At 39.1% G+C, this 21,218-nt stretch overlaps 1 protein-coding gene across 1 annotated transcript in view; it reads right to left on the bottom strand.

The window, feature by feature from the left end:
- Positions 1–21,218, bottom strand: part of col27a1b (collagen, type XXVII, alpha 1b) — a 65,109-nt gene that overhangs the window by 1,576 nt on the left and 42,315 nt on the right. The window contains exons 29-60 of the mRNA XM_035913425.2: positions 18,966–19,019; positions 18,479–18,523; positions 16,923–16,967; positions 16,693–16,746; positions 16,012–16,065; positions 15,873–15,926; positions 13,901–13,954; positions 13,653–13,706; positions 10,558–10,665; positions 10,407–10,460; positions 10,033–10,140; positions 9,902–9,955; positions 9,345–9,398; positions 8,314–8,370; positions 8,171–8,224; positions 8,014–8,067; positions 7,847–7,900; positions 7,653–7,706; positions 7,464–7,571; positions 7,280–7,387; positions 6,392–6,499; positions 6,235–6,288; positions 4,513–4,575; positions 4,296–4,349; positions 4,158–4,193; positions 3,637–3,654; positions 3,466–3,501; positions 2,797–2,823; positions 2,633–2,698; positions 2,278–2,446; positions 2,070–2,179; positions 931–1,149 (exon numbers count right to left, since the gene is read on the bottom strand). Coding sequence (XP_035769318.2) covers positions 931–1,149; positions 2,070–2,179; positions 2,278–2,446; positions 2,633–2,698; positions 2,797–2,823; positions 3,466–3,501; positions 3,637–3,654; positions 4,158–4,193; positions 4,296–4,349; positions 4,513–4,575; positions 6,235–6,288; positions 6,392–6,499; positions 7,280–7,387; positions 7,464–7,571; positions 7,653–7,706; positions 7,847–7,900; positions 8,014–8,067; positions 8,171–8,224; positions 8,314–8,370; positions 9,345–9,398; positions 9,902–9,955; positions 10,033–10,140; positions 10,407–10,460; positions 10,558–10,665; positions 13,653–13,706; positions 13,901–13,954; positions 15,873–15,926; positions 16,012–16,065; positions 16,693–16,746; positions 16,923–16,967; positions 18,479–18,523; positions 18,966–19,019 — 2,241 coding nt within the window. The remainder of the gene's footprint in view (positions 1–930; positions 1,150–2,069; positions 2,180–2,277; positions 2,447–2,632; positions 2,699–2,796; positions 2,824–3,465; positions 3,502–3,636; positions 3,655–4,157; positions 4,194–4,295; positions 4,350–4,512; positions 4,576–6,234; positions 6,289–6,391; positions 6,500–7,279; positions 7,388–7,463; positions 7,572–7,652; positions 7,707–7,846; positions 7,901–8,013; positions 8,068–8,170; positions 8,225–8,313; positions 8,371–9,344; positions 9,399–9,901; positions 9,956–10,032; positions 10,141–10,406; positions 10,461–10,557; positions 10,666–13,652; positions 13,707–13,900; positions 13,955–15,872; positions 15,927–16,011; positions 16,066–16,692; positions 16,747–16,922; positions 16,968–18,478; positions 18,524–18,965; positions 19,020–21,218) is intronic.

Below are 21,218 nucleotides of genomic sequence, written 5' to 3'. Positions count from 1 at the left end.
ATATTGACACAATTTTATCAGCTCGTTTTCAGATATCCATCACTGTCTTCAAAACCAGTGCAAAAAGAGGTAAATGGAATTTAACTGGGCCCCTCACTGAAAAAGCAGTCTATTCTCGATAACCCTCAGACGTCACTGGGAATAATTTTAATTGGAATTCTACCAAAGAAATGCTCCTTCCAGAAACTACTGACAAAGAGTTTTGTGGATTATCCAAAGTAACCAGGACAGGATTTATGGAAAGAAGGCTAATGCTGCATTCCTTTTTTTGAGCACATCAAACCAAACTGCATTAACCCACAAAATATTAGGTTGAATATTGAAGAATGGAGCTGGGGTGAAAAGGTGATTAGCTTTGTGAAGCATGAAGGCTTAAAGAAAAAAACTAAACAAAAAACTTGGTTAACCAGTATCTCTGTATAACTGATGAAACAACCAACTGGCTGTTAAAACATTAACTTATGTTTTTAGAGGAACTTGTCACAAGTCTTTAAAGCACGTGATGCTCTATAACAGCGGTCCCCAACCTCCGGGCCACGGACCGGTACCGATCTGTGAGTCGTTTGGTACCGGACCGCAAGAGTTGAGGCTCGGGTGTGAAATTTATGGTTTTCAAGGTTAATTTTTTTAGTGTTTTTATCATTAACTCGGTTTCCCTGGGTCTTTTCCCGTCTTATGAATGAATCTTCTTTTTTTGGTATCGGTGCAGGTTTTATTTTGTTGTATTTATCCGCGACACCTTAAAGGCCGGTCGGACATAAACCGGTCCGTGGTGCAAAAAAGGTTTGGGACCGCTGCCCTAAAAGGAAAAAAATAAACATTTCTTGCTTTGTACAAAAAAAAAATACATACATTAATAATACAATTAAGACCAAAGTACTGAGTATTGCATTCAGTTGACTTCAGTGCCATAACGGTAACGACGCATACCCAGCAGTCATCTCTGGGTACGAGCGGCTGCAGGAGGTCTCCTGCTCCAATCCTCTCCCCTGTCCAGGCCTTGAAGCTTACAGCTGTGGATGAACGTTGCAGGGAAGGCCCTGCTGCCCACACAGACATGTTGAGGCAGTGAATGATGATGTGCTGCACAGCCTCAGTGCTCAAAAGGTGGATGAAGTTCATCTGGATGCGACCGACCCCGGTGTCCAACTATAAAGTAAGTAGATTTTTCTCAATGCATTTAAATGTGAAAAGGTGAAAAGGTCAAGTTCAGAATCTGGACGACTTGGTGTTATGACAAACTAATTGGCTGTATACTGAGTGTCTTACATCATTTACTCTTTTTGACCATGATTTTTGCAGTAAATGTACTATAGTACGTTCAGAAAAGCAGTTAAACTAAGATAAATGATAGCAACTCCTAACAATTGTTAATTTACAATTAAAAATAACCAATTGTTAGTCTTTCTAATGAACAGACTTGAGCACAATCTGTTTGGATGTTGATAACAGACTGCAGCTCTGCTATGAATCTGAATGAGGTACATCTGGATCACAGATTGTACCTTAATTGTGGCTATCTAACCCTGTTATTATATTCGCAGTTTACCAAGGAAATAGATCAGTCCATATTTGTGTTATTGTGTGCCATTCGGTGTTTTGTTGCAATATCTTCAAGCTGAAATGACAAAAGAATCAGTGGATAAAGGGTATTTTCAGAGTCTGAGGATTTACTTGCCAACTCAGTGTGTGTTTGATGATGACTTGGCCAAGTCTGAAGACCAAATGCGATGCCTTAAGATTCACTACGACTGTGATCTTTCCAAATAGTCCTAGAGTTTATTGTGCAGAGCCAGAAATTGAACAGCTGTGCTCCTTTATTTATTGCACGAGTGTCATTATGCACACACATGGCCCATCTTAAACCCCAAGCCTCTCTACTTTTTCAGAAATCTTTCTGAAGCCAACACGAGGAAAACATTTTCCACAAGGACACAAGTGGATTTGATACTTACCCACCGTCTGCATAGTATTCAAAGCAATCTTGTCTGTATCTAAGTGACATGTATTTACATTTTGAAGGATATTGTATCTAGCTGAGGCAAATGGATACAAATAGATAACCTAACCTTGGAAACTGTGAGAGGCTTCAGGCAAGTTTGTCCTCCACCAGTGAAGTTGCACGTCACCTCAATCGTGTCAGCTACGCATCCGAGGTTTGGATCAATCCAGTAAGTGCCTTTCAACATGAAGGAAGAATGGGAGAACAACCCTTAACTACATAAACAGGGACCATATGTGCGCAGAAATGATGGTCCTGTTTAAATATTTCCTCACCGTCATACATCTTCTGCTCACAGTTGTAGAGATCTCTGCAGATTCGGGCAGGATTGTCGCGGGTTCCCAGCGGGTTCTTAAGACTCTGGATCAGAGTGCTGAGATGCTGCAGCGTCTTAAATATCTCATTGCCCTGGTCTAACATGGGCAGGTCCATGCTCGGATTATTCTGATTTGCACATAAATAAATCACTTGAGGTTTTGAAATTTGTCTTTAAGTATATGAAACTTCATTTCATTGTTAACTGTTGGTTTATTTGTAGCTATTCTTGAAAACTGTGATAGTCATGACTATATTCTGTACTGCTGCAGTGACCCAATTAACTTTAGCTGCATAGTTTCCATCAATACAAACCTCTTGTCTCAGTGCAGCATGGGAATCAATAATGACTTGAAAAGCAGCACCGAGGGCTTCATTTCTCTGCCAGAAAAAAAAAGTAGCAAGGCATGAAGGTAACTTGCATTATGCGATTAATCCCAGAAAAATCCAGTTTAACAAAACAGGTGAAACACACTTACAAGTGAAAGGGCAGAACTGGGACGCCCCTAGAAAACAACAGAAAAAAAACCTGTTATATTACAACTTATTTTGTCTTATCTGCATTTATGTAACAACAGCCGTTTAGTGCATTTGTGTTCATGAAACAGTTCTGTAAATCCTGATCGACCCTGTCGGTGGTGGTGTTTAATTTTCTCCCAACGTGCAGATAAGACACAGTCATGAATGCAGAGGAAATGAGGCATGAAAAAGCAGGAAATAAAGCGTATCAAATGCAGAAAAGAAAAGCCGCTAGCCAAAAGCTATTTGTATTAGATCACAGTGGGGGGAAAAGCAGGTGTAACTAGTTAGATTATCCCGTAAATAGCACCGTATGTTTATAGTTGAAAGTGTAGATGTACAAATGACTTTTTATTCTTCAAATTATTTTCCAGCAGACTTAAAGGGAATCCCACGTTTTCCTACTTTTTACTCTCAGTGTGTCTCAGTCTGTTCTCCCACGAAATCATGCTGTCTTTGCCAGACATCAATTAATTAATTTATATTTTCTGGAAAATACAAGTCATCCATTTCAACTAAACATCATTTTCCCTGGCATTTCCCCCCACACGCATTAAACATCGAAATCAACTCCAGATTGTCTGAAACACAAATCTGCCTTTTTAAAATGTAGAAAAAGAAGAACTCACGGTTGGTCCAGGTGGTCCACGAGGACCAGGAGATCCCTAAAAAGTTCCATTCACACATTAGGCTTCAAAATATTTATAACTTGGCTTTTATAAAAAGTGATTAAGGTCATTTATTTCTTTTCATGCTTTAAAAAAGTAATGTAAAAGCTACAGATGTGATTAATTACTCACTCTAGGTCCCTGCGTCCCCTGTTAGAGAGACGAAAGCAATACAATCAATATAAGTGCAGAGACGACATTCTATTATCTTGTACAGTGTAATGGCATCTTAGTGCTACCAATTCAACAGACAGTCTTTATCTACTGTATTTTGAATTGCCCTCTTGCTTCTTTGCAAGCCTACACTCAGAAATCCTATTTCCACACGGCAAATCCTATTTCCACACGGCAAACCCATACATGAATGTTGTTGGCATTTTAAGAGTGAGGTTGCAAATTATCCCTGTGTATGAGCGCTCAACAAACCTCTTAAAAAGCTTGAGAGGAGCAAGCAGCCAACATTTATCACCCTGACAGGATTTCCACAGCAGCTAAGTGTCACTGTGAGTGTAACAACAAACAGTGGAACACAATAGGAAATGAAAAGTCCTGAGGGCAAAGGAGGCTGAGCGGTGTGCTGTCTCCATACTAAGTATCCTATTCTGTGCTCACAGTAAAGACAGAAAAGGATTCATCAAAACAGCGCCACGCACCGTCTCCCCTCGACTTCCTTTGTCACCCTGGGGTCCCTGATGGAGAGAAACAAGACAAAGGATCACTCCATCATTGCCAAAAAACCAGGGAGAAGTCACATAAAGCTTGGCACATGGGATGACATACGAGGTACATACAGGATGACCGCTGGGGCCAATGATGCCAACGGGGCCCAAAGCACCCTCCATACCCTGGAAAGCAGAAGCATGTAAGTGACTGAGGACGGATGATGTAGCATCTGACGAAGCGGTACTTAATTTTCATGCCAAGTGTGCAGTTTGTGAGAGTTCAGTGCACAGACAGTGGCTGAAATACTGCACTGAGTTGCCAAACTACCGTTAATCTTCATCTTACCATTAAACCACGTGGTCCTTTTGGTCCCTGTATCCCTGCTGGGCCAGTGTCTCCTGGAGGTCCCTAGAAACAAGCACAAGAAAAAAAGACAATAGTATTTGTATTTCTTTGTCTAAACCAGTGGTTCTTAACCTGGGTTCGATCGAACCCTAGGGGTTCAGTGAGTCGATCTCAGGGGTTCGGCAGAGCCTCCACCATGACATGCACGGCTCATTTTGTGCACCAGTAAAAAACATATCTACGTCTTGAATTTGAAAAAATTCAAAAACATTTTATTTTTCACTAAAGAGGGGTTCAGTGACTGCACATATGAAGCTGGTGGGGTTCGGTACCTCCAACAAGGTTAAGAACCACTGGTCTAAACCAAACATGTTATTTAAAGTAGCAAGAACACATCCAAAGCTGTGTGAGAAACTGGATGATGGGAAACCTTGATTCTCATGATATTGTCTGATGTTAATATGTGTAAACAGCTATATGCCAGTTTTAAACTGTCCTCCTCCATCACCATTAAAGCTGCTGAAGAAATGTCTCTAGGTGCAATTCATTAAGAAGCAGGTCTAAGATTGTGTCTGTGTCAAAGCCCCATGTGCATTCAATTTATACATCTACTATTATAATAGTCATTTTATAATATTAATACAGTAAAATAGTACTTCACCGCACTATACAGATCAGCAGATTATTTTATCAAACAAACAAAACTGTTTTTAATATCCCGTTTAAAAAGTTGCTTTAGAAATTTTGTGTGGATTTACCTTAGATTGTGTAAAAAGTAACTTAGCTTCAAGGTGTTAGCATCTCTCTTTTTGCAGAGGTAAGAGTACAAACAAACACTACATCAATTAGGCAGCTTTTAAAATTAAGAAACAGTTATTCTTCAAGTATGTAAGTTGTTAAAAATTACTTTTTTAAACGAGCAGTCTGGAATCTAAAGCTAAGCGGTTTACACAGCAGCGCAGAATATTCTTATAAATCTAAAGTTTGGTTTCACAAACATGGAGGTGCTGTTACAGATGTGCTATTTCAAACATTTATCCAACAGGTGAACAGCACATGCGCTGACAGTTTTACTTTTAAATATGTATATAAAAAAGGAGTAAATGGTTTGAAGCACAGTGTTTTACAGAAGCCCTGACCATAAAAAGTGCCATTACAAAAACACTACATTTTATACTTATTATAGTTATCAATATTGTTGACATTACAAACGTAACATCACTCCAGAACTTGTCATGCTTTAAATATTCTTGCCCATTTCCTCTGAGTAAGAACGACCATTATAAACTCTAGCGAGCACCGGCACAAAGCTCATGCGCTCGACACTCCTGTTCAACTCCCCACTGCAGGAAAATATCCAACATCACTCTCAGGGTTTTAAATTAAAGACTCAGACTCCAATAGAGCCTATTCTGTTTCTTCAGCTTGTAATGATATATACTTCAGCAGTGCTGTAAGTAAAAGTTATGGTGTAGCAGATGTCATCCTGAGGCATGTTACAGTAATACCAAACAGCTTTCATGTCTAATATTTCCAAAAATCATATAATATTATGCAGCTCTCGACAACTTAAGACTTTTAAACTTTAAAAAAGTTTTTCAGCCTTAAGGTGACTTAAACCCACAAATTACTTTAATAAGCCTATTCTAAAGGTTAAAAACGTTATTCAAAAATGTTGGCCTGAGGTCATCACTTCTAAATGGAGAATGTGTAGAAGCTTACCTTTGGTCCAAAGAGACCAAACACCCCCGGAAATCCTTGTTCGCCAGTATCCCCCTAATAAAAAAGAAGGAAGGGAAAGTATGGATATTATTGCCTAGCAAAAGAATACTGTCCTATAAAGGAATTTGAGTTGTAAGAAAAAAGAATCAGCCCTCACCAGTTGCCCTTTAACTCCCTGATCTCCTTGTTTTCCTGGTAATCCCATCCCGCCAATGGATCCTCTCTTCCCTGCTGGACCAATTTGTCCTGGGAGCCCCTTCTCACCCTATAGAAGAAATGCAATCACACGAGAATAATTTTTACATCCATGCCATAACCTCTATATAGATAGAGATACAGAAGTCACTATAGTTCAGCGAGCACCTACTTCATGTTTTCTGTGATAAGGCACTGCTAATTGCATTTAGTGTGGTCCCTAATCATGTAGCAAGTATCAGTAGCAAAACCTAACCTAAAATACAGTTGTGCTGGCCTGTTGCTTTCTCATTTGGGTGTCCCTTAATTCGGTTTAGATTTAGATGCAGAAGAACCAAGCTACAGTTCATCAAAACTTGCCATGTTTATGTTTAGATCATCACATATAACAAAATTAGAATGCAACTTGATGCCCTGAGTGGGGCAGCGAGGCGAAAACTATCCAATGCTGCAGATCTCATAAATACAGCCTCTCTGTTTGTCTTGCATATTTGCATCTTATATAATATTTGCAAGGACATGCAAACAAAAACTGTGGCAATTCATTGATACTTTCCAACACAAACTTCCCGACATTATTGCAATGGATGGTAGATCTTCTGAGAAACAGTATAAAGACTTTGTGCAGCATTCAGCCTTTGAAATTACATAAGGCTCCACATATAAAGGCAGCATTATGTTGCTGAGGGAGGCATTCATAGCAGATTAAAAGCTTTCTGGCAATTACGAGTAATATCAGCAACAATTTTGCCTGCACTGCAGTCTATAAAGATTCTTATGCTGTTAACATGTTCCTTATGAATATGATCAAAGCCAGGCAAGCTGTCAAGCATCATTTCATCATCATCACCTTTGGACCAAAGGATCCTTGATTTCCAGGAAGCCCTGTTACACCCTTTTCACCCTGCTGCCCAGGTTTTCCAGGAAAGCCCACGTTTCCATCTTCTCCTTGCTCCCCCTAAATACAGGAGGCAATTAATGAGCGATATTTTCTTTTCATTCAATGAAACATGCACCACTGACAGTGTCTTCACCTTAACGCCTTTACTTCCATCTATGCCAGGCTGGCCATCCATACCAGGTGGACCCTCAAGTCCCTCCCTCCCAACAACCCCACGTGGACCAGTAGAACCCTCGGGACCCTTGGACGATCAGAAAACTTTATGTTAATGTTTAGGTTAAGGTTTCATTATATAAGCAGACAAGGAGTTTGTCCAACTCACTGGTGGCCCTTTGGTACCAGATGCACCTCTTGCCCCTGATTTTCCTTTCTGACCCTGAAACGCAAAGAATTCATGTCAAGGTTCAGACACGGGTACATAAAAGAAAATACAGTAATAATAATATCCCAGTAATATTGGAAGAGGTGATTAAGTTACTCATAAATGTAAAATCTTGCAACTATTTATGTCCTTACTTGGTCACCTTTGGATCCTTTCAGTCCTGGTTGTCCCTTTGGTCCAGGTTTCCCCTGAAATGATTATTAGTGTTTGATTTAAAGATCTGCAGTTTTTTTTTTATGGACAATTTTACACAATATTCATACAACTGAGTTTTACAGTTTACAAGAAAAAGTATACTTACAGGAAGGCCAGGGGCACCAGGTTCCCCTCTTGCTCCATCAAAACCTATTTGACCCTGAAAATGTTTATTTCTTCATTTCAATACTGATTTTAACCCCGTTTGCACCAAAAATAATGTAAAAAGAGGAGCATATCACTTTTTTTTTAACTTTACTTACAGTCTGTCCAGGGTCACCTGGTTCTCCTCTCTCCCCTCTGTCTCCAGGACGACCCTGGATTAAGATTGGAAAACATAATAAACAATCAGGAAGAGCACACAGAGAAGCAGCACTTGAAAAACTGCTAAATCTCGGAAACTCACTCTGTCACCTTCAGGACCTGGGAGACCTTCTAATTTGCTGTCATCTCCCTGTTCACCCTAATTGAGCAACATAGAAAAAAAAAACAACCGTAATCAGTAGATTTTCCCTTAAATCCAGCGGTCTTTGCGAAATCAATGCATGCTTTGTTTGAAACACATGGCTTGCTCTCTTTATATGGATGGCAAATCATTACATGCACTATTACCCACAATGATTCCATTTTACATAAATGGAGCCAATATTTGTTCCAGGGTCTTTATGAGATTCATTAAACAATAGCCAAAGATATGTGTATAATTTTAATAGGTATGTGCTGTGCATGTATCAAATGAAATGAATAATTGAAGAGCCCAGAAAGGAAAATAAAAAGCTGAAGTATAATTAGGGCTGAGCGGGGGCCAAGTAAATGAACGAAAATGTACTGTAGCAAAAATGATAAAAACAGAACTGTGACAGATCTGTATTTATCTGCAGTATTTTCTATTGACGGTCATAAATTTTGCAATCATCCATGGGATTGGATGATATTGATTTAATTAGAGCACAAGCATAGCCATCATATCTAGGATATTGGCAAAGGGAAAATGACAAATATCCACATCCAGATGGCTTCTGCCAAGGGACTAAAAAAATTGCAAATTAGCATCTCACTAAAACTGTGGTGCAGTGAGTTACATTCTATGCTGCTCCTGTCAAATAAACACAAATTATGTGGCTAATCTCGCCGAAATCATGTGCAGAAGAGTCCAGGTGCTTGGCTAATTATATACACTTGATACACTGAGTTAATTGGGCGTGTCCTAGTTCATATCACTGATCAAATTAGAGATGACTTTGGGGATATTGCAAGGACAACAAGATAGACACAGGAAGCACTAATTAGAGACACAACTGAAGTTCAAGTGTATCCCAAAAAAACATTCCTGACCATGCACTCAAAGACAATGTGCTACATACATTGTTAGGAAGAGCTCATTAGACACAAAGAGCAACTGCCTATTAGAGGCAGTAAATAAGACTGGGAATGTACCTTTTCACCTTTTGGCCCGGGTGGTCCCAGTGGGCCTGCTGGTCCAGCGTGACCCTATGACAAGAAAATACGATTATGACTCAACCTCTTTCAGAACAGCAAGCTCTGAGCTTAAGCTTCACAGTGAGACATGTTTGTAAGACAGAAGAAGAGCAGAAAAAACATCCGAATGCATCCAACGGTGTCACTGGCCTTCAATAGCGTGCATACAGTCATAAAATAATTAACTTGAATGAAAATGTTTATTTTACTACTTGATAAGATGAATCCCCAGGTTAATGATATTATTCCGTCTTATATGCAGTAATAGTGTGACACTTAACTGTTAGATTTTTTATAGATCATCATCTCATATATTCTCTGACTGGAGTAGGTGCCACTCATAGGGATCGTTTTGTACGCAAGAATCATCGCAATGACCCGTGAAAAAACATCCCTTTTTATGTGAGTCTGTACAGAGCTTGAAGATGAAAACCTGGCTGTCTGAATATTCCCCTCAGGTCTCTCATTTTTCATAAAACCCCACAATTAGATGCTTGAATTAAACAAAGGCGTACCTGGTAACCTGATATGCCCGGGTCTCCATGTTGGCCCATTCTCCCTGGAGCACCCTTTGGAAATATATATATTTAGCCCATATATACAAACACACTAATTAAGTCTTTTAGTCCTACTGTAAAGAATTTACCACTGGTCCAATGGTTCCTCTTGCTCCCTTCTGCCCAACAAATCCTAGCTCTCCCGGCACACCGGCTGGCCCAGTCTCACCCAGATGACCTTGTTGACCTTTGCTCCCCTGGAGAAAGGCCATCAATGAGCAGCTATTCACTGAGCATACAAATAGCCCTAAGTAGTTGTGCAGTTAGTTTGTCAAAATCAAACATCGAATGCTAAAACTCTACTTGACAAGCACCTTCAGTGTTGTGCTTATTGAGGTTACAGACCTTACTGTTTGTTTACTACTACAGCAGAGAACATTTTAACTCCCAGTGCAAGAGAGTAAATTGACAGACATCCAAGATTGAAAGATGTATTTAGCTTCAAGCAAGTGAACTGACAAACCTTTTCTCCTGGCCTTCCTCTTTCCCCAATTTTGCCAGGTTTACCCTCCTGACCCTGATAACAGAAAATCAAACAGGGTTCTAGTGGACCAAAAGAGCTGTCTTTTTACTGGAACTGAATGAAATTTGGAGCTGGCTGCCAAAACACTCACCCTCACGCCCACAAGCCCAGGAGGCCCAGGGGGTCCTTCCTTTCCTTTCAGGCCAAATTCACCCCTGTCTCCTGTGGTGCCCTCAAGACCAGCATCCCCCTTTTCACCCTGGGAAGAGTGGAACGAGTCAAATAAAAAGAAGAAAATCATGATCTAACAGTTGAGTGAGAATAAACTGGATTACTGTAACAATAATTACAAACATTCATAGCTTCATATATTTGAACAAAGTATCATTATTTGTATCCAATAAAGTATTTTACAAGCCCAAAATAAATATGTTACAGTGTTTTATAAGCCATTAATGACACTGCCCACTGAGAGGCCTGCACAACAGCGGATGGAGATGCCTGCTGGTAGTGTAAGGAGTTAATGTCTACCAGCCGGAGGAGTTTGATTCCGAGGTGAGCTTCAGGTTACTAAATAAAATCTTGAATGGTATTCAGCATTTCTGTACAGTAACAGATGTCTAAGCGCAGAAAAGGCAAGCGGTACAGCTAACTGTGTCTAAAAGTCTTACTCCAGCACTCTGAGCTAGCTGCAGTTTTCAAGCTTTTAAATAGAGCTTCAGCCGTTAAGCCAGGATGACACAAAAGCATGACTAATTTATTAGACCGAACAGACACCGTACTGGAAATATTTCAGAGATAAAAAAAATAAATAAATAAAAGTGTCATTTTGACTTGACATGTTCTTTAAGGTGTTTGTGCTCCCAGAGTATCAAGTATCATAAGAAAGTAGGACAAAGTTTGGCTGTAAATATGATGTTACATCATCAGAAATTATCATGAGGACAGATTTGTTTCACTGACAATTTCTTGGCCGTCTAACTTTTTACAGTCGAAATGTCGTCTTCTAAGAAAGTCTACCCGTCTTGCTGTCTGACAGTACTTTTTAGGAAAAGGCATAGTGGAGCTTCTTCATGTAAAGTAACGAGAAATAAAACAGACTATCCCAAATGAGTATCTCATTAGAATGCGAGACTGAACTGAAGAGTCCCAAGAAACGCACTTAGACTTTAGAGAACACGGCATATTATTATTATGCCACTATTAACAGAGGAAAATGAGAACAACTTCAGTGTTTTTTTCCAGCACTGTAGTCAGGCTGACAGTTCTGTCAGGTTTCATGGTCCTTTGTGGTTCAGTCACAGAGCAAAAATAAAATGCAACCTCCTTGTGACTAGGAAAAAGAGAGAAGAGAAATTGGTAAAGGTTTGCATTTATTGTTGTCTATAAATGTAGACACAGTTTCAATTTTGCAGTCAATCGGAGGCAGCCTGCAACAATGACTGCAACTCAGTGCATGCATGTCATGTTGTTTGCATGACTTAACTGGCTCTATTCTGGTTCTATTTCTATATAAAATCAAGGATGCAGAGCATCTATGTCATTGTTTTGCAGCAACTGTGTTGCACTCGCTGTATTCTTGGAGACATTTCTCAATTACTGTTTCAAATCTACGAGGTTCTGGCTGTGCCCTGAATGTAAGTAATTAAGTTAACTGTGAGTAGTCACAGATCTGGTCCCTGCCTTCAAAGTAACCATTTCAAAGGCAACACGATCATAATCACTATAATCTTAGCCGTGCCACGATCTTCAACCACTGTTGATCCAGAGTGGCTGCATTAGTGCTAACTAGCACTGACATCATGAAGTTCTTTAAAGATAAAATTAGAACAACTCAAAAAATGTTCTTCATCTAAAACATCAACACATGTTTAAAACTCCAACCCCACTACCCCTTACCCTTAATTAACACTTTGTTATTAAGTCATCAGTCAACATTTATTAGCAGGGAATGAAGAGTGACCTTCATTACTCCTGATCTAGCCCTTTTACATTAGGTTCCAGGACAAATTACTTACAGAGTATGGTCTGACTCCCCAATATGTTGCTCGCCGTTTATCACAGGACAACCATGTTCATATTCTAAGATGTAATTGTGAACTAATGCTGACTAATGGTGAAACAACAATCAGAGGCTGTGATCCTTATTTTTAATCTAAATGCCAGCAGTTTAGTATTTCCGTTATCTGTTACAGGATTTTTATGTGTAAGTCATCGGCCCATGATCCATCACAATTCACAGGTTACTGCCCGTACAGTGTGACCAGAACCTTGAGAACGATTTTGGGTGATCAGTAATCATCGTCCGTAAGTTTGATTAGTTTCTGACTGGTAGTTTGTTACTTTAGCCAAATGAGCTAATAACACTATAATACAGGAGAAGCGTTTATTTGGCAAAGTCAGGGACATTTTGCCACCTTCTCAAACAGAATACTGGCTGGTAGCTCTGACGAGACAAGACTGCAAGACATTTCAGTGAAAACAAATATAATGGGGTCCATACCATGTCAAAGTATTGTAATTACATAGTTTGGTAAACATTGTTTCTAAAAGTTGAATCTTGTGATTTTCTGCTGATGGTTTACATAATATTTCTGCAATAAACCACTACAATGCACCGATTTTCACTCCCCTTTCATTCCTCAAACAACAGCAAAAGCTGCTAATCTCTTCTGGTAGCTGCACTGTGGCCAGAAACCTCTCAAAGTCGTTTACTCCGCTGAACAGAAGAAAAAGTCCTGTACAGCATGAAGCTGAAAAGAATCTCAGGTTGATTCTTCTAATCCTCGGTGTTCTCGGCTCACATTTTAGCACGTTGACAGAGCAAAAAGCGCTTTGTGGGTCCATCAGCCGTACTTCCAACATTTTGGCTTTGCTGAATAGGCACACTTTTTATGCTTTTCCTCTTTTTTCTGTCACACTATCTGCCAGACAGCAGAGCTCCTAAAATAGCTTGCTATCTGTTTTCCCTGCGCATCAACACAATGTACTCCAATTGTACAAAGGCCAATATCTCACAAACAATACTTGACTTGTTCTAATTACAGTAAGCTGCTACCGTAAACAGGAAAGTTCACAAAGTTCGCCGACGGCTTCAGGATAAAATTAATCAGCGTCGAAGTTAATAACAGTTATTTAACTACTAGCCGAAGACTTGATAAATGTTTTTATAATCACTCCGGGACTCATGACTGTACAATTAAAAACAGTTAATACACATCTCTTTTTTTATATTTTAAAACTTGCCTTGGCACCATCAGGTCCACTTGGCCCAGCCTCCGCATCAATGCCTGGCTCACCCTGACAGACAAATCACAAAAACATTGTAGTTGTATTTCTCCCTGATGACAAAGACGGTAATGAAATGGAAGCAAAAACAGATGTAATCGCACACTCAAACATTTAGCACTTTGTGTCGATTTTGGTGCAGACTAAATAAATCAAGTACATCATAATCATTAAGACGTCACAGAAAGAAAACTTGGGAAACTCACTCTCTCGCCAATCAAGCCTTGTTCGCCGATGCTACCAGGTAAACCAATGTCACCCTGTTAAACAGTGAAGCGTGACCATTACGCTACCATCAATGTGTTCAATGTCTAACATGCAATCTTTGATATCAACAGGACAAATTTAATCAGTGCCACCTGTTATGAAGGGTACTACGATGTAAATCATGGGAGTAAAAACTAACTTTAAACAAAAGCTTAACTAACTAATAGCTTAACTTAATCTGCCAGCACAAAACTACTACTCACTACTTTTTGTGCTGAAAAGTAGTGAAATTATTAACAATGGCAAGACAGCAACCTGAGTGGATAAAAAGCATACAGGAACACAACAGTCACATATATACAAAAAGCAGTTCATACAGCTTTGGAATTAATGTTACTTTTTTAAAACTTGAACTTTGAACAATTACAGGTCGATACCTATCTTGGTAGATAAGTCCAAATCTGGTAGGTTATTCCTGTGCATCAACATTAAACCCACTGACGGGTCAAGGGAGTAACACTTATCCCATTACAGTGCAATATTGTAATGAAAAACCTTGAGTCTCGGATTTCATGTGGACTTTAGTCTGACAGATACCTCTCAAATAAAAATTGTTGTAGACCTTCTGAACTCATATGTTGTGTGGAAAAACATTTGTCATAGAAGCACTGCAGGGTCAAATAATCTCAGCTATATATATCCATAGCATCACAGAATGACCTGTAGCAGAAGTCTAAACAGACAGACACAGCCTTACCCATCATAGTTGGGTATGCCCTCAACTATGATGATGCCCTCTTAACTTGAGCACTGCACCTCGACTATATGACATATAATGTCACATGATATTTCCTTTCCAAAGTATTTACAGTGTTTTCTGGCTGTGTACAAAACTATTTTCAGAAAAATGAGACCCTGTGGAAACTGGATAACTATTTTTTGTTATACAAGTTTTATCTTTACTACAAGTTTGAGATCTGTTTTATGTGTTTTAAGAATTTGAGAACAAACACACTAAACTTGATTTAGTGTGTTTGTTGATTTCACTAAACCATCTGATTGTGGAGATTTTCTCTCCAATATTGTTGGAACTTTACAATATAAAGCAACTGTTGTTGTGAATTGGCACCGTATAACTAAAACTGAATTGATCTATTATATATAGTATCATTAAAATATTCAAAGAATGAATGGAAATCTATGCATGCAAGGGACAAGCCAGAATTGAAAGGCCTCTGAAATGAAAGGCCTCAGACTCTCAGGCGGCACAGCAATAAAAGCAGGCATGATTTTGTAGCGCAGAGCCCTGCATGGGCTCAGGAACACTTTTGAAACCCGCTGCCATTGAGCCTTGTTCATCTCTACATGTACAAATGCAAATTAAAACTATTAGGGAAAAGAATAACCATATAAACGAGATCCAGAAACACTGCTGCTGCCTCCTGGGCTTGAGCTCACTGTGCATGGAAAAAAGATGGGAAAATCCTGTGGCCTGATTTGAGATTCTTTTTGGAAATCCTGGAAACCGCATCCTCTGGTTTAAAGAAGAGCGGAATCGTCTTGACATCCCTGATTGTATTGGGGTGCTTTAGCGCAAGTAATATGGACACATAGGTGCCATTAATGCTGATCGATACATATAGGCTTTAAAATAATAAAAATAAATAAAGTCTTGTACCATTGCTGTACCAACTTGCATACTTTGTAACTTGCTAATCACTGTATTTTGATTTTCTTTACATTTTATGCTATCGATAATTTGGGGAAAATGAGTCTAAATGTATTCAGTACTATATATTTCTGTAAAGCATAAAGCAAATAAATTACAATTTCTCAATGATCCCAGAGTAGACCTAAAACAATGTGACCTTTCTGGAGACACAAATGACACGATTAAATCATCAAAGGCAGTTTTGATATTATAATTCAATAAAAAAAAGTGTAATTCTGACAACACATCATCCTCGTCACCTTCTCTCCAAGATCACCAGGCGGTCCTCTCTCTCCGGTCTTCCCTGGTAGCCCCTGTCAGGAACAGTCACGGCTTCATTATTCTATCCAAATGTAAAAGTCAGTTGGAGGTTTTACACAGACTGTGTGATCAACTTACACTCGGCCCAATCTCCCCAAGTGGCCCAGTCGTTCCTGGTGGCCCTGCTGGTCCCTGCGGCAAGAAAAACAGGAGCGTCAATACAAAGGTTAAGAGCATTTTCTAATCTTGGACAAACCTCTAAAAGTGACATTAAAAGAGTAAAAAGAAAAGGTGAAAAGAAACAAGTAATAGGCAGAAAGTTTGGATTTGTGAAGATAAGTTAATCTGCAGCCATCACAACACAGAGCCAAAACTCCTAAAAGATGTAAAAACTGGGCTGCTGTCATAGAGACACAATGAGGCCACAATAAGGCTGCCAGGGAAGGAGGAAGGAGATGGTGTAAATCAACTTGTCTCCAACTCACTACTTTTCTGCTTGTGTTTGTGAGATTTGGGAAGCATGAGAGAAAGAGGATTAGGCTGTCTAAGGCTTTTTCAAACAGGATAGAAGTTCCTAAGTAGGGTCAAAAATGAAGAAAATCACTCTAAATATGCAGGGGCACGTAGGGGGCATAGTAGCTGCTACAGAGCTCTGAGTTATAGTAGACAATGAGACACTGATTTATGACGTATCTTCTAAGAAATTCTGCAACAGCTAAATTTTGCATATCTGAACCACATGGAGTGAACACCAGAGAAAAAATGTGTTACCAACAAAAGCAGCTATTGTTAAAGCTTCAAAAAAGTACTAAAACTCACTGGCTCTCCTGCAAGTCCTTTGGCTCCTGGAGGTCCAGAGTGGCCTTGGATACCCTTAAAATAATAGCCATTTGTTACACCCACACTCCAGGTACTCATAAATATTTTGAAATGCTATAACCCCCCCCACACACACACACACACACACACCTATGTCTTATCCACTACTATTGCTTACAACAAATTCAACACTGACCTAAAAGAAAGCTTTGTTAGCCCCAATAACTTACTTGAAATCCTTTAGGCCCAGATTCACCTGGCTCACCAAGTCTTCCCTGCAGACAATGACACACACAGGAAAATAGGTTTTGAAATGTGAGTAGCCAGTTAGATATAATTGTGTTGTTTCCATGTGTTAAAATTAGGACAGGGCTTGGTTCACTTTCTCTCTATCCTCGATTAGGTTTGACGTTACAGCTACGTTTTGCATTGGAATCTCTGATAGCCACTAGAACCACAACCATTTCCTGACAAACAGGAAATTATCTTGGTAAAGTTTGGTATATGGAATCTGGACCCAAATTTGTGTGAGTGCATTTTGCTTTCATTATTTTCTTATGCCTAATAACTGTTGATGTATTTGCCAAATAACCAGGAGGTGCCAAGAGTAAGAACCGCCAAGCTCTCATGTCAAATAATTGAAGTGACAGTCATATTGAAAATTATCAATAAGTTAAAAAAAAAAAAAAAAACCTAATTCAGACCTGATTGTGTTCAAACCCAGACTCACAAAAATGATCTAATGGAGCTTTAAGACTGTTACAGCCAACTGATATTAAACAGAACCTGAGATCATATCTCACCAACTGTTGTATATATTCACACCAAACTTGGCCCCTTTCTCATTTTCCAAACCGCACATCCTCAATTCCTTTTCCTCTTATCTTAGTCTCTACGACCAGAGTGGGGGTGCCTCAGTAAGAAAAAATGCATTTCTCCCACCACAGTGCCAATGCTTTTAACGCGATAAGATCAAATTGTGATTTTGCACCGCTGAACTGCTGGGCCTACCTGTTGCTGCATGTACTAAAATAAATTGCTGCAAGTGTAAACGATCTTTGCTGTCAGTTACTTTAGATTTATATTTGAAGAAATGTGTTTACCTTTACTTGACCAGTTTTACATCACTGTATTTTTACTTTTATCCCTCCAGTTTTGTGCACCCCCACCCCCTTACTGTAGTGTTTCCAGTCAACATTGACCAGTCAGTTTTAACAGCTCTTAAACTAGCAAAACAAACATTTTTCACCACCAAATTCAGCTCAGTGGGTCTTTCATTTGGTCATTCAGTGGGCCATTCAGGGGGTCAGGGGCCAGGGTCATCACTTTTATATGTTCAAGTGCATAGTGTGGAGGATGTCATAAAGCCTTGAGGCAATCAGATGTAATACATCAAAATAGTTTTAAGTTGTAAATCGGGGCGATTTGACCCGATCACGACAGGAAGGTTATTCATGTAACTTTTGCAACGCTCACTGCTCAACTAATAATGGTTAACACATTATAAAAAGTGTAATAAAATGAATTATTTGCTCATTTAAGAATCTGCAGAACACTGTGAACCGGCTGAGGACATTACAGCTGGAGCAGCACCATGCTTCCATCACAGTGGAACCAAAACTGATGATCATGATATACATGCAACATTAAATACTGAACTTCTACAGTATCAACAGTGCCCGTTTATCTGAAATGCTATTTCTGAGAAAGCTGGAAGGCTAAATGATCAAATGCAACCAGGATTCGTGCTAATGCAAAATACTACTGTTAGAAGAAATTTCGTCACCATGTCTCCAGGGAGGCCCAATTTTCCTCGTGGACCATCGGGGCCCTGCAAAGAAAGAAAACCCATCCGTTAACTGAGCTTTTTCAAATCCCCCAGAGTTTAAGTGTTTCTCACTGACAAGCTCTACCAGCACCATCAATATTTTAATGCTCTTTGATTTAAGACTCAGTTGTTAAATTTGTTTTTTAACAAGAGTGCCCTCTAAAGATTCTTCAGATGCTAAAAACAGTTAATAACCACAGTCTTCAGAACAAAGTCTCTTGCAAAAAATTCTCATGATTTGTCGTTTTCTCTGCAGAAATTTGAGCCATTTGTTTTTCATGGAGCATGTTTGATGTGCGTAATCAGGAAACTTAATGACAAACATTCCTCAAAGGCAGCTGCAGAATAATATTAGCAGCAATGAATCCCTACACGTTAACTGAACATCACACTCTGCGTATCTTGTAACTAGCATCACCTTTGATTTTTTTGACCATGTGCTCACCTTTATTCCTGTAGATCCTTTCTCTCCCACTGGGCCATCTGGACCTCTTGGACCCTATGCAAAGAAATAAAAGGTGAGGAATAGTTTGAGAAACACTGGCCTTTAACAGACCTAAAGGGGATGTTGTTTAACAAATAAAGTTAATGATTTTGGGCAATTAATCTCCATTTTTGTCATTCCCATTTAGCAGAGCCTGGGAGGCAGTGCTTCTGGTTTGATTGCATACTATGGTTTAGCCCACACTGGAGAGACATCATCAAAGATTGTGGCTATTTAGCAAATAGTTGGCATCTGGATATTAGCTCTGCACAGTGCCCACACTGTGAACACTTTGTCCTCATTTTTCCAAGACTGCGCACAGCAGTGCTGCCTTCACACTAAAGTAATTTTGAAGAAGCCTTGGGAAAGGCTAAAAATCCTTTAGCTGATTCATACTTGCTTTTAAAATGAACAAAACTGTTTAGTCAACACTTAAGAACTGATTCTGTGTGATTCTAGTTCTTTTTCCTTTTCTAAGTATCTTAAATAATGCAAACAGACAGAGTAGAATATATACAGAGCGATAATTAAATCCTATTTCCATTAAGCTGTCAGAATGAAATTATGCTTTCTGTTGTTCAGAAACTCAGGAGTGTTAGGAGTGAGAAACCTTTTGAGGTAGTAACTGTGTGCAGCTTGTGTTCAAAACTTGTGTTAAACAGGTTGTAAAATATACATTTAATTTAATAAGAAACTGAAATTGAGATTAATAGATTCACTCAAAAAGTCTGTTTCCTTAAATATAATGTTTTGTCTGATAATGAGAAATATTTACACGTCAGTAGAATCATTTTAACTGTTTCCTGTTTAAATAATTTTTTTAATCACGTCTCACTTTCTTGATGCATAATAGGAGAGTAAGTGATCATAATTCAAGATACTCTGACTTGTTTCCAACAAATCTTTAAACAGATTCATACAATTTCATTAGATTTCTAATCTAACTTCACTTGCAATCATTTTTTTCACTTATTTATAATGGATTGGATTTATATAGCGCTTTTCAAGGCACCCAAAGCACTTTACAATGCCACTATTCATTCACACACTGGTGGAGGCAAGCTACAGTTGTAGCCTGGGGCAGACTGACAGAAGCGAGGCTGCCATATCGCGCCATCGGCCCTTCTGGCCAACACCAGTAGGCGGTAGGGTAAAGTATCTTGCCCAAAGACACAACGACCAGGACAGAGAGCCCAGGGATCGAACCAGCGACCTTCTGGTTACAGATGCGCTTCCCAACCCCCTGGTTATGTTATTTATTCAGACTGAACATCTAAAGTGCAAACATTTAGCATCCATCCATCCTTCCACTGATAATCAGTTTTCACATCCTTTTAACTGGGACAGGAACATTAGTTTGAAGTTCACTCGCACTCAGTCTTTCTTTATTTCTTAAAAAAAGAAAAAAAATTAAATGGTGCAGTCAAATCACTAGAAAGAAAATTACTTTAATTAATAACCTGCAAATACCTAAAATGCCTAATGTGACGATTGAAAATTTAGTTATATTTATAGTAATTAGGCAGGATAAAAGCATTGAGCTCTGTGACCCTGTAGAAGTACAACATAACAAGGGCAAACAAAATGTATAAAAGTCCTATTTATTACAGTCATGTAAAAAAGGAAGTTTTCACTGCACTCTTTCAGAGCCCTATGAAACACTAAGTACACCTTTACTGCTTCCATAGGAATTAAGAAGGAAAGTATCAGCCAGGTGCTGCAAATCACCCTTCACTAACTGATCAGCAAGTGACTACATGTTGACATAATGTCACAATATTCCCAGGAGTGGACATTTCAGCAAACTCAAATCCGATTCAGACTGTCTAATTCTTATAGAAATTGCAAAAAAAAAGCAACCCTACATGTCAAACTGAATAGGCCTCAGTCAGCACAACAAAAGTTAAAGTTCACGACAGTACCAATACATAAAGACAGAATTTTGGCTTATTTGGAAGAGCTGCCAAGAGAAAGCCTCTTCTCTATAAAAAGAACATGGCAGCACAGCTTAGGTCTACAAAGTTGCATCTGAACAATCCACAAGACCTTTGGAACAATATACTTTGGTCAGACAAGACCTTGTGGGAGATGTTTGGTCATAATGCCAGCATCACTTATGGTGAAAGTCAAATACAACGTGTCAACATCTCATACGAATTATCGAGAATGATGGTGGAAGGATGATGGCTTGGACTTATTTTATAGTGACAGGAC

This window comes from Neolamprologus brichardi, chromosome 12 (genome assembly GCF_056152115.1).
Source record: "Neolamprologus brichardi isolate AB-2024 chromosome 12, ASM5615211v1, whole genome shotgun sequence".
In the NCBI taxonomy this organism is placed as follows: domain Eukaryota; kingdom Metazoa; phylum Chordata; class Actinopteri; order Cichliformes; family Cichlidae; genus Neolamprologus; species Neolamprologus brichardi.
The sequence above is the reverse complement of the archived record's forward strand: the minus strand, read 5'-3'. Positions and strand labels throughout refer to the sequence as shown.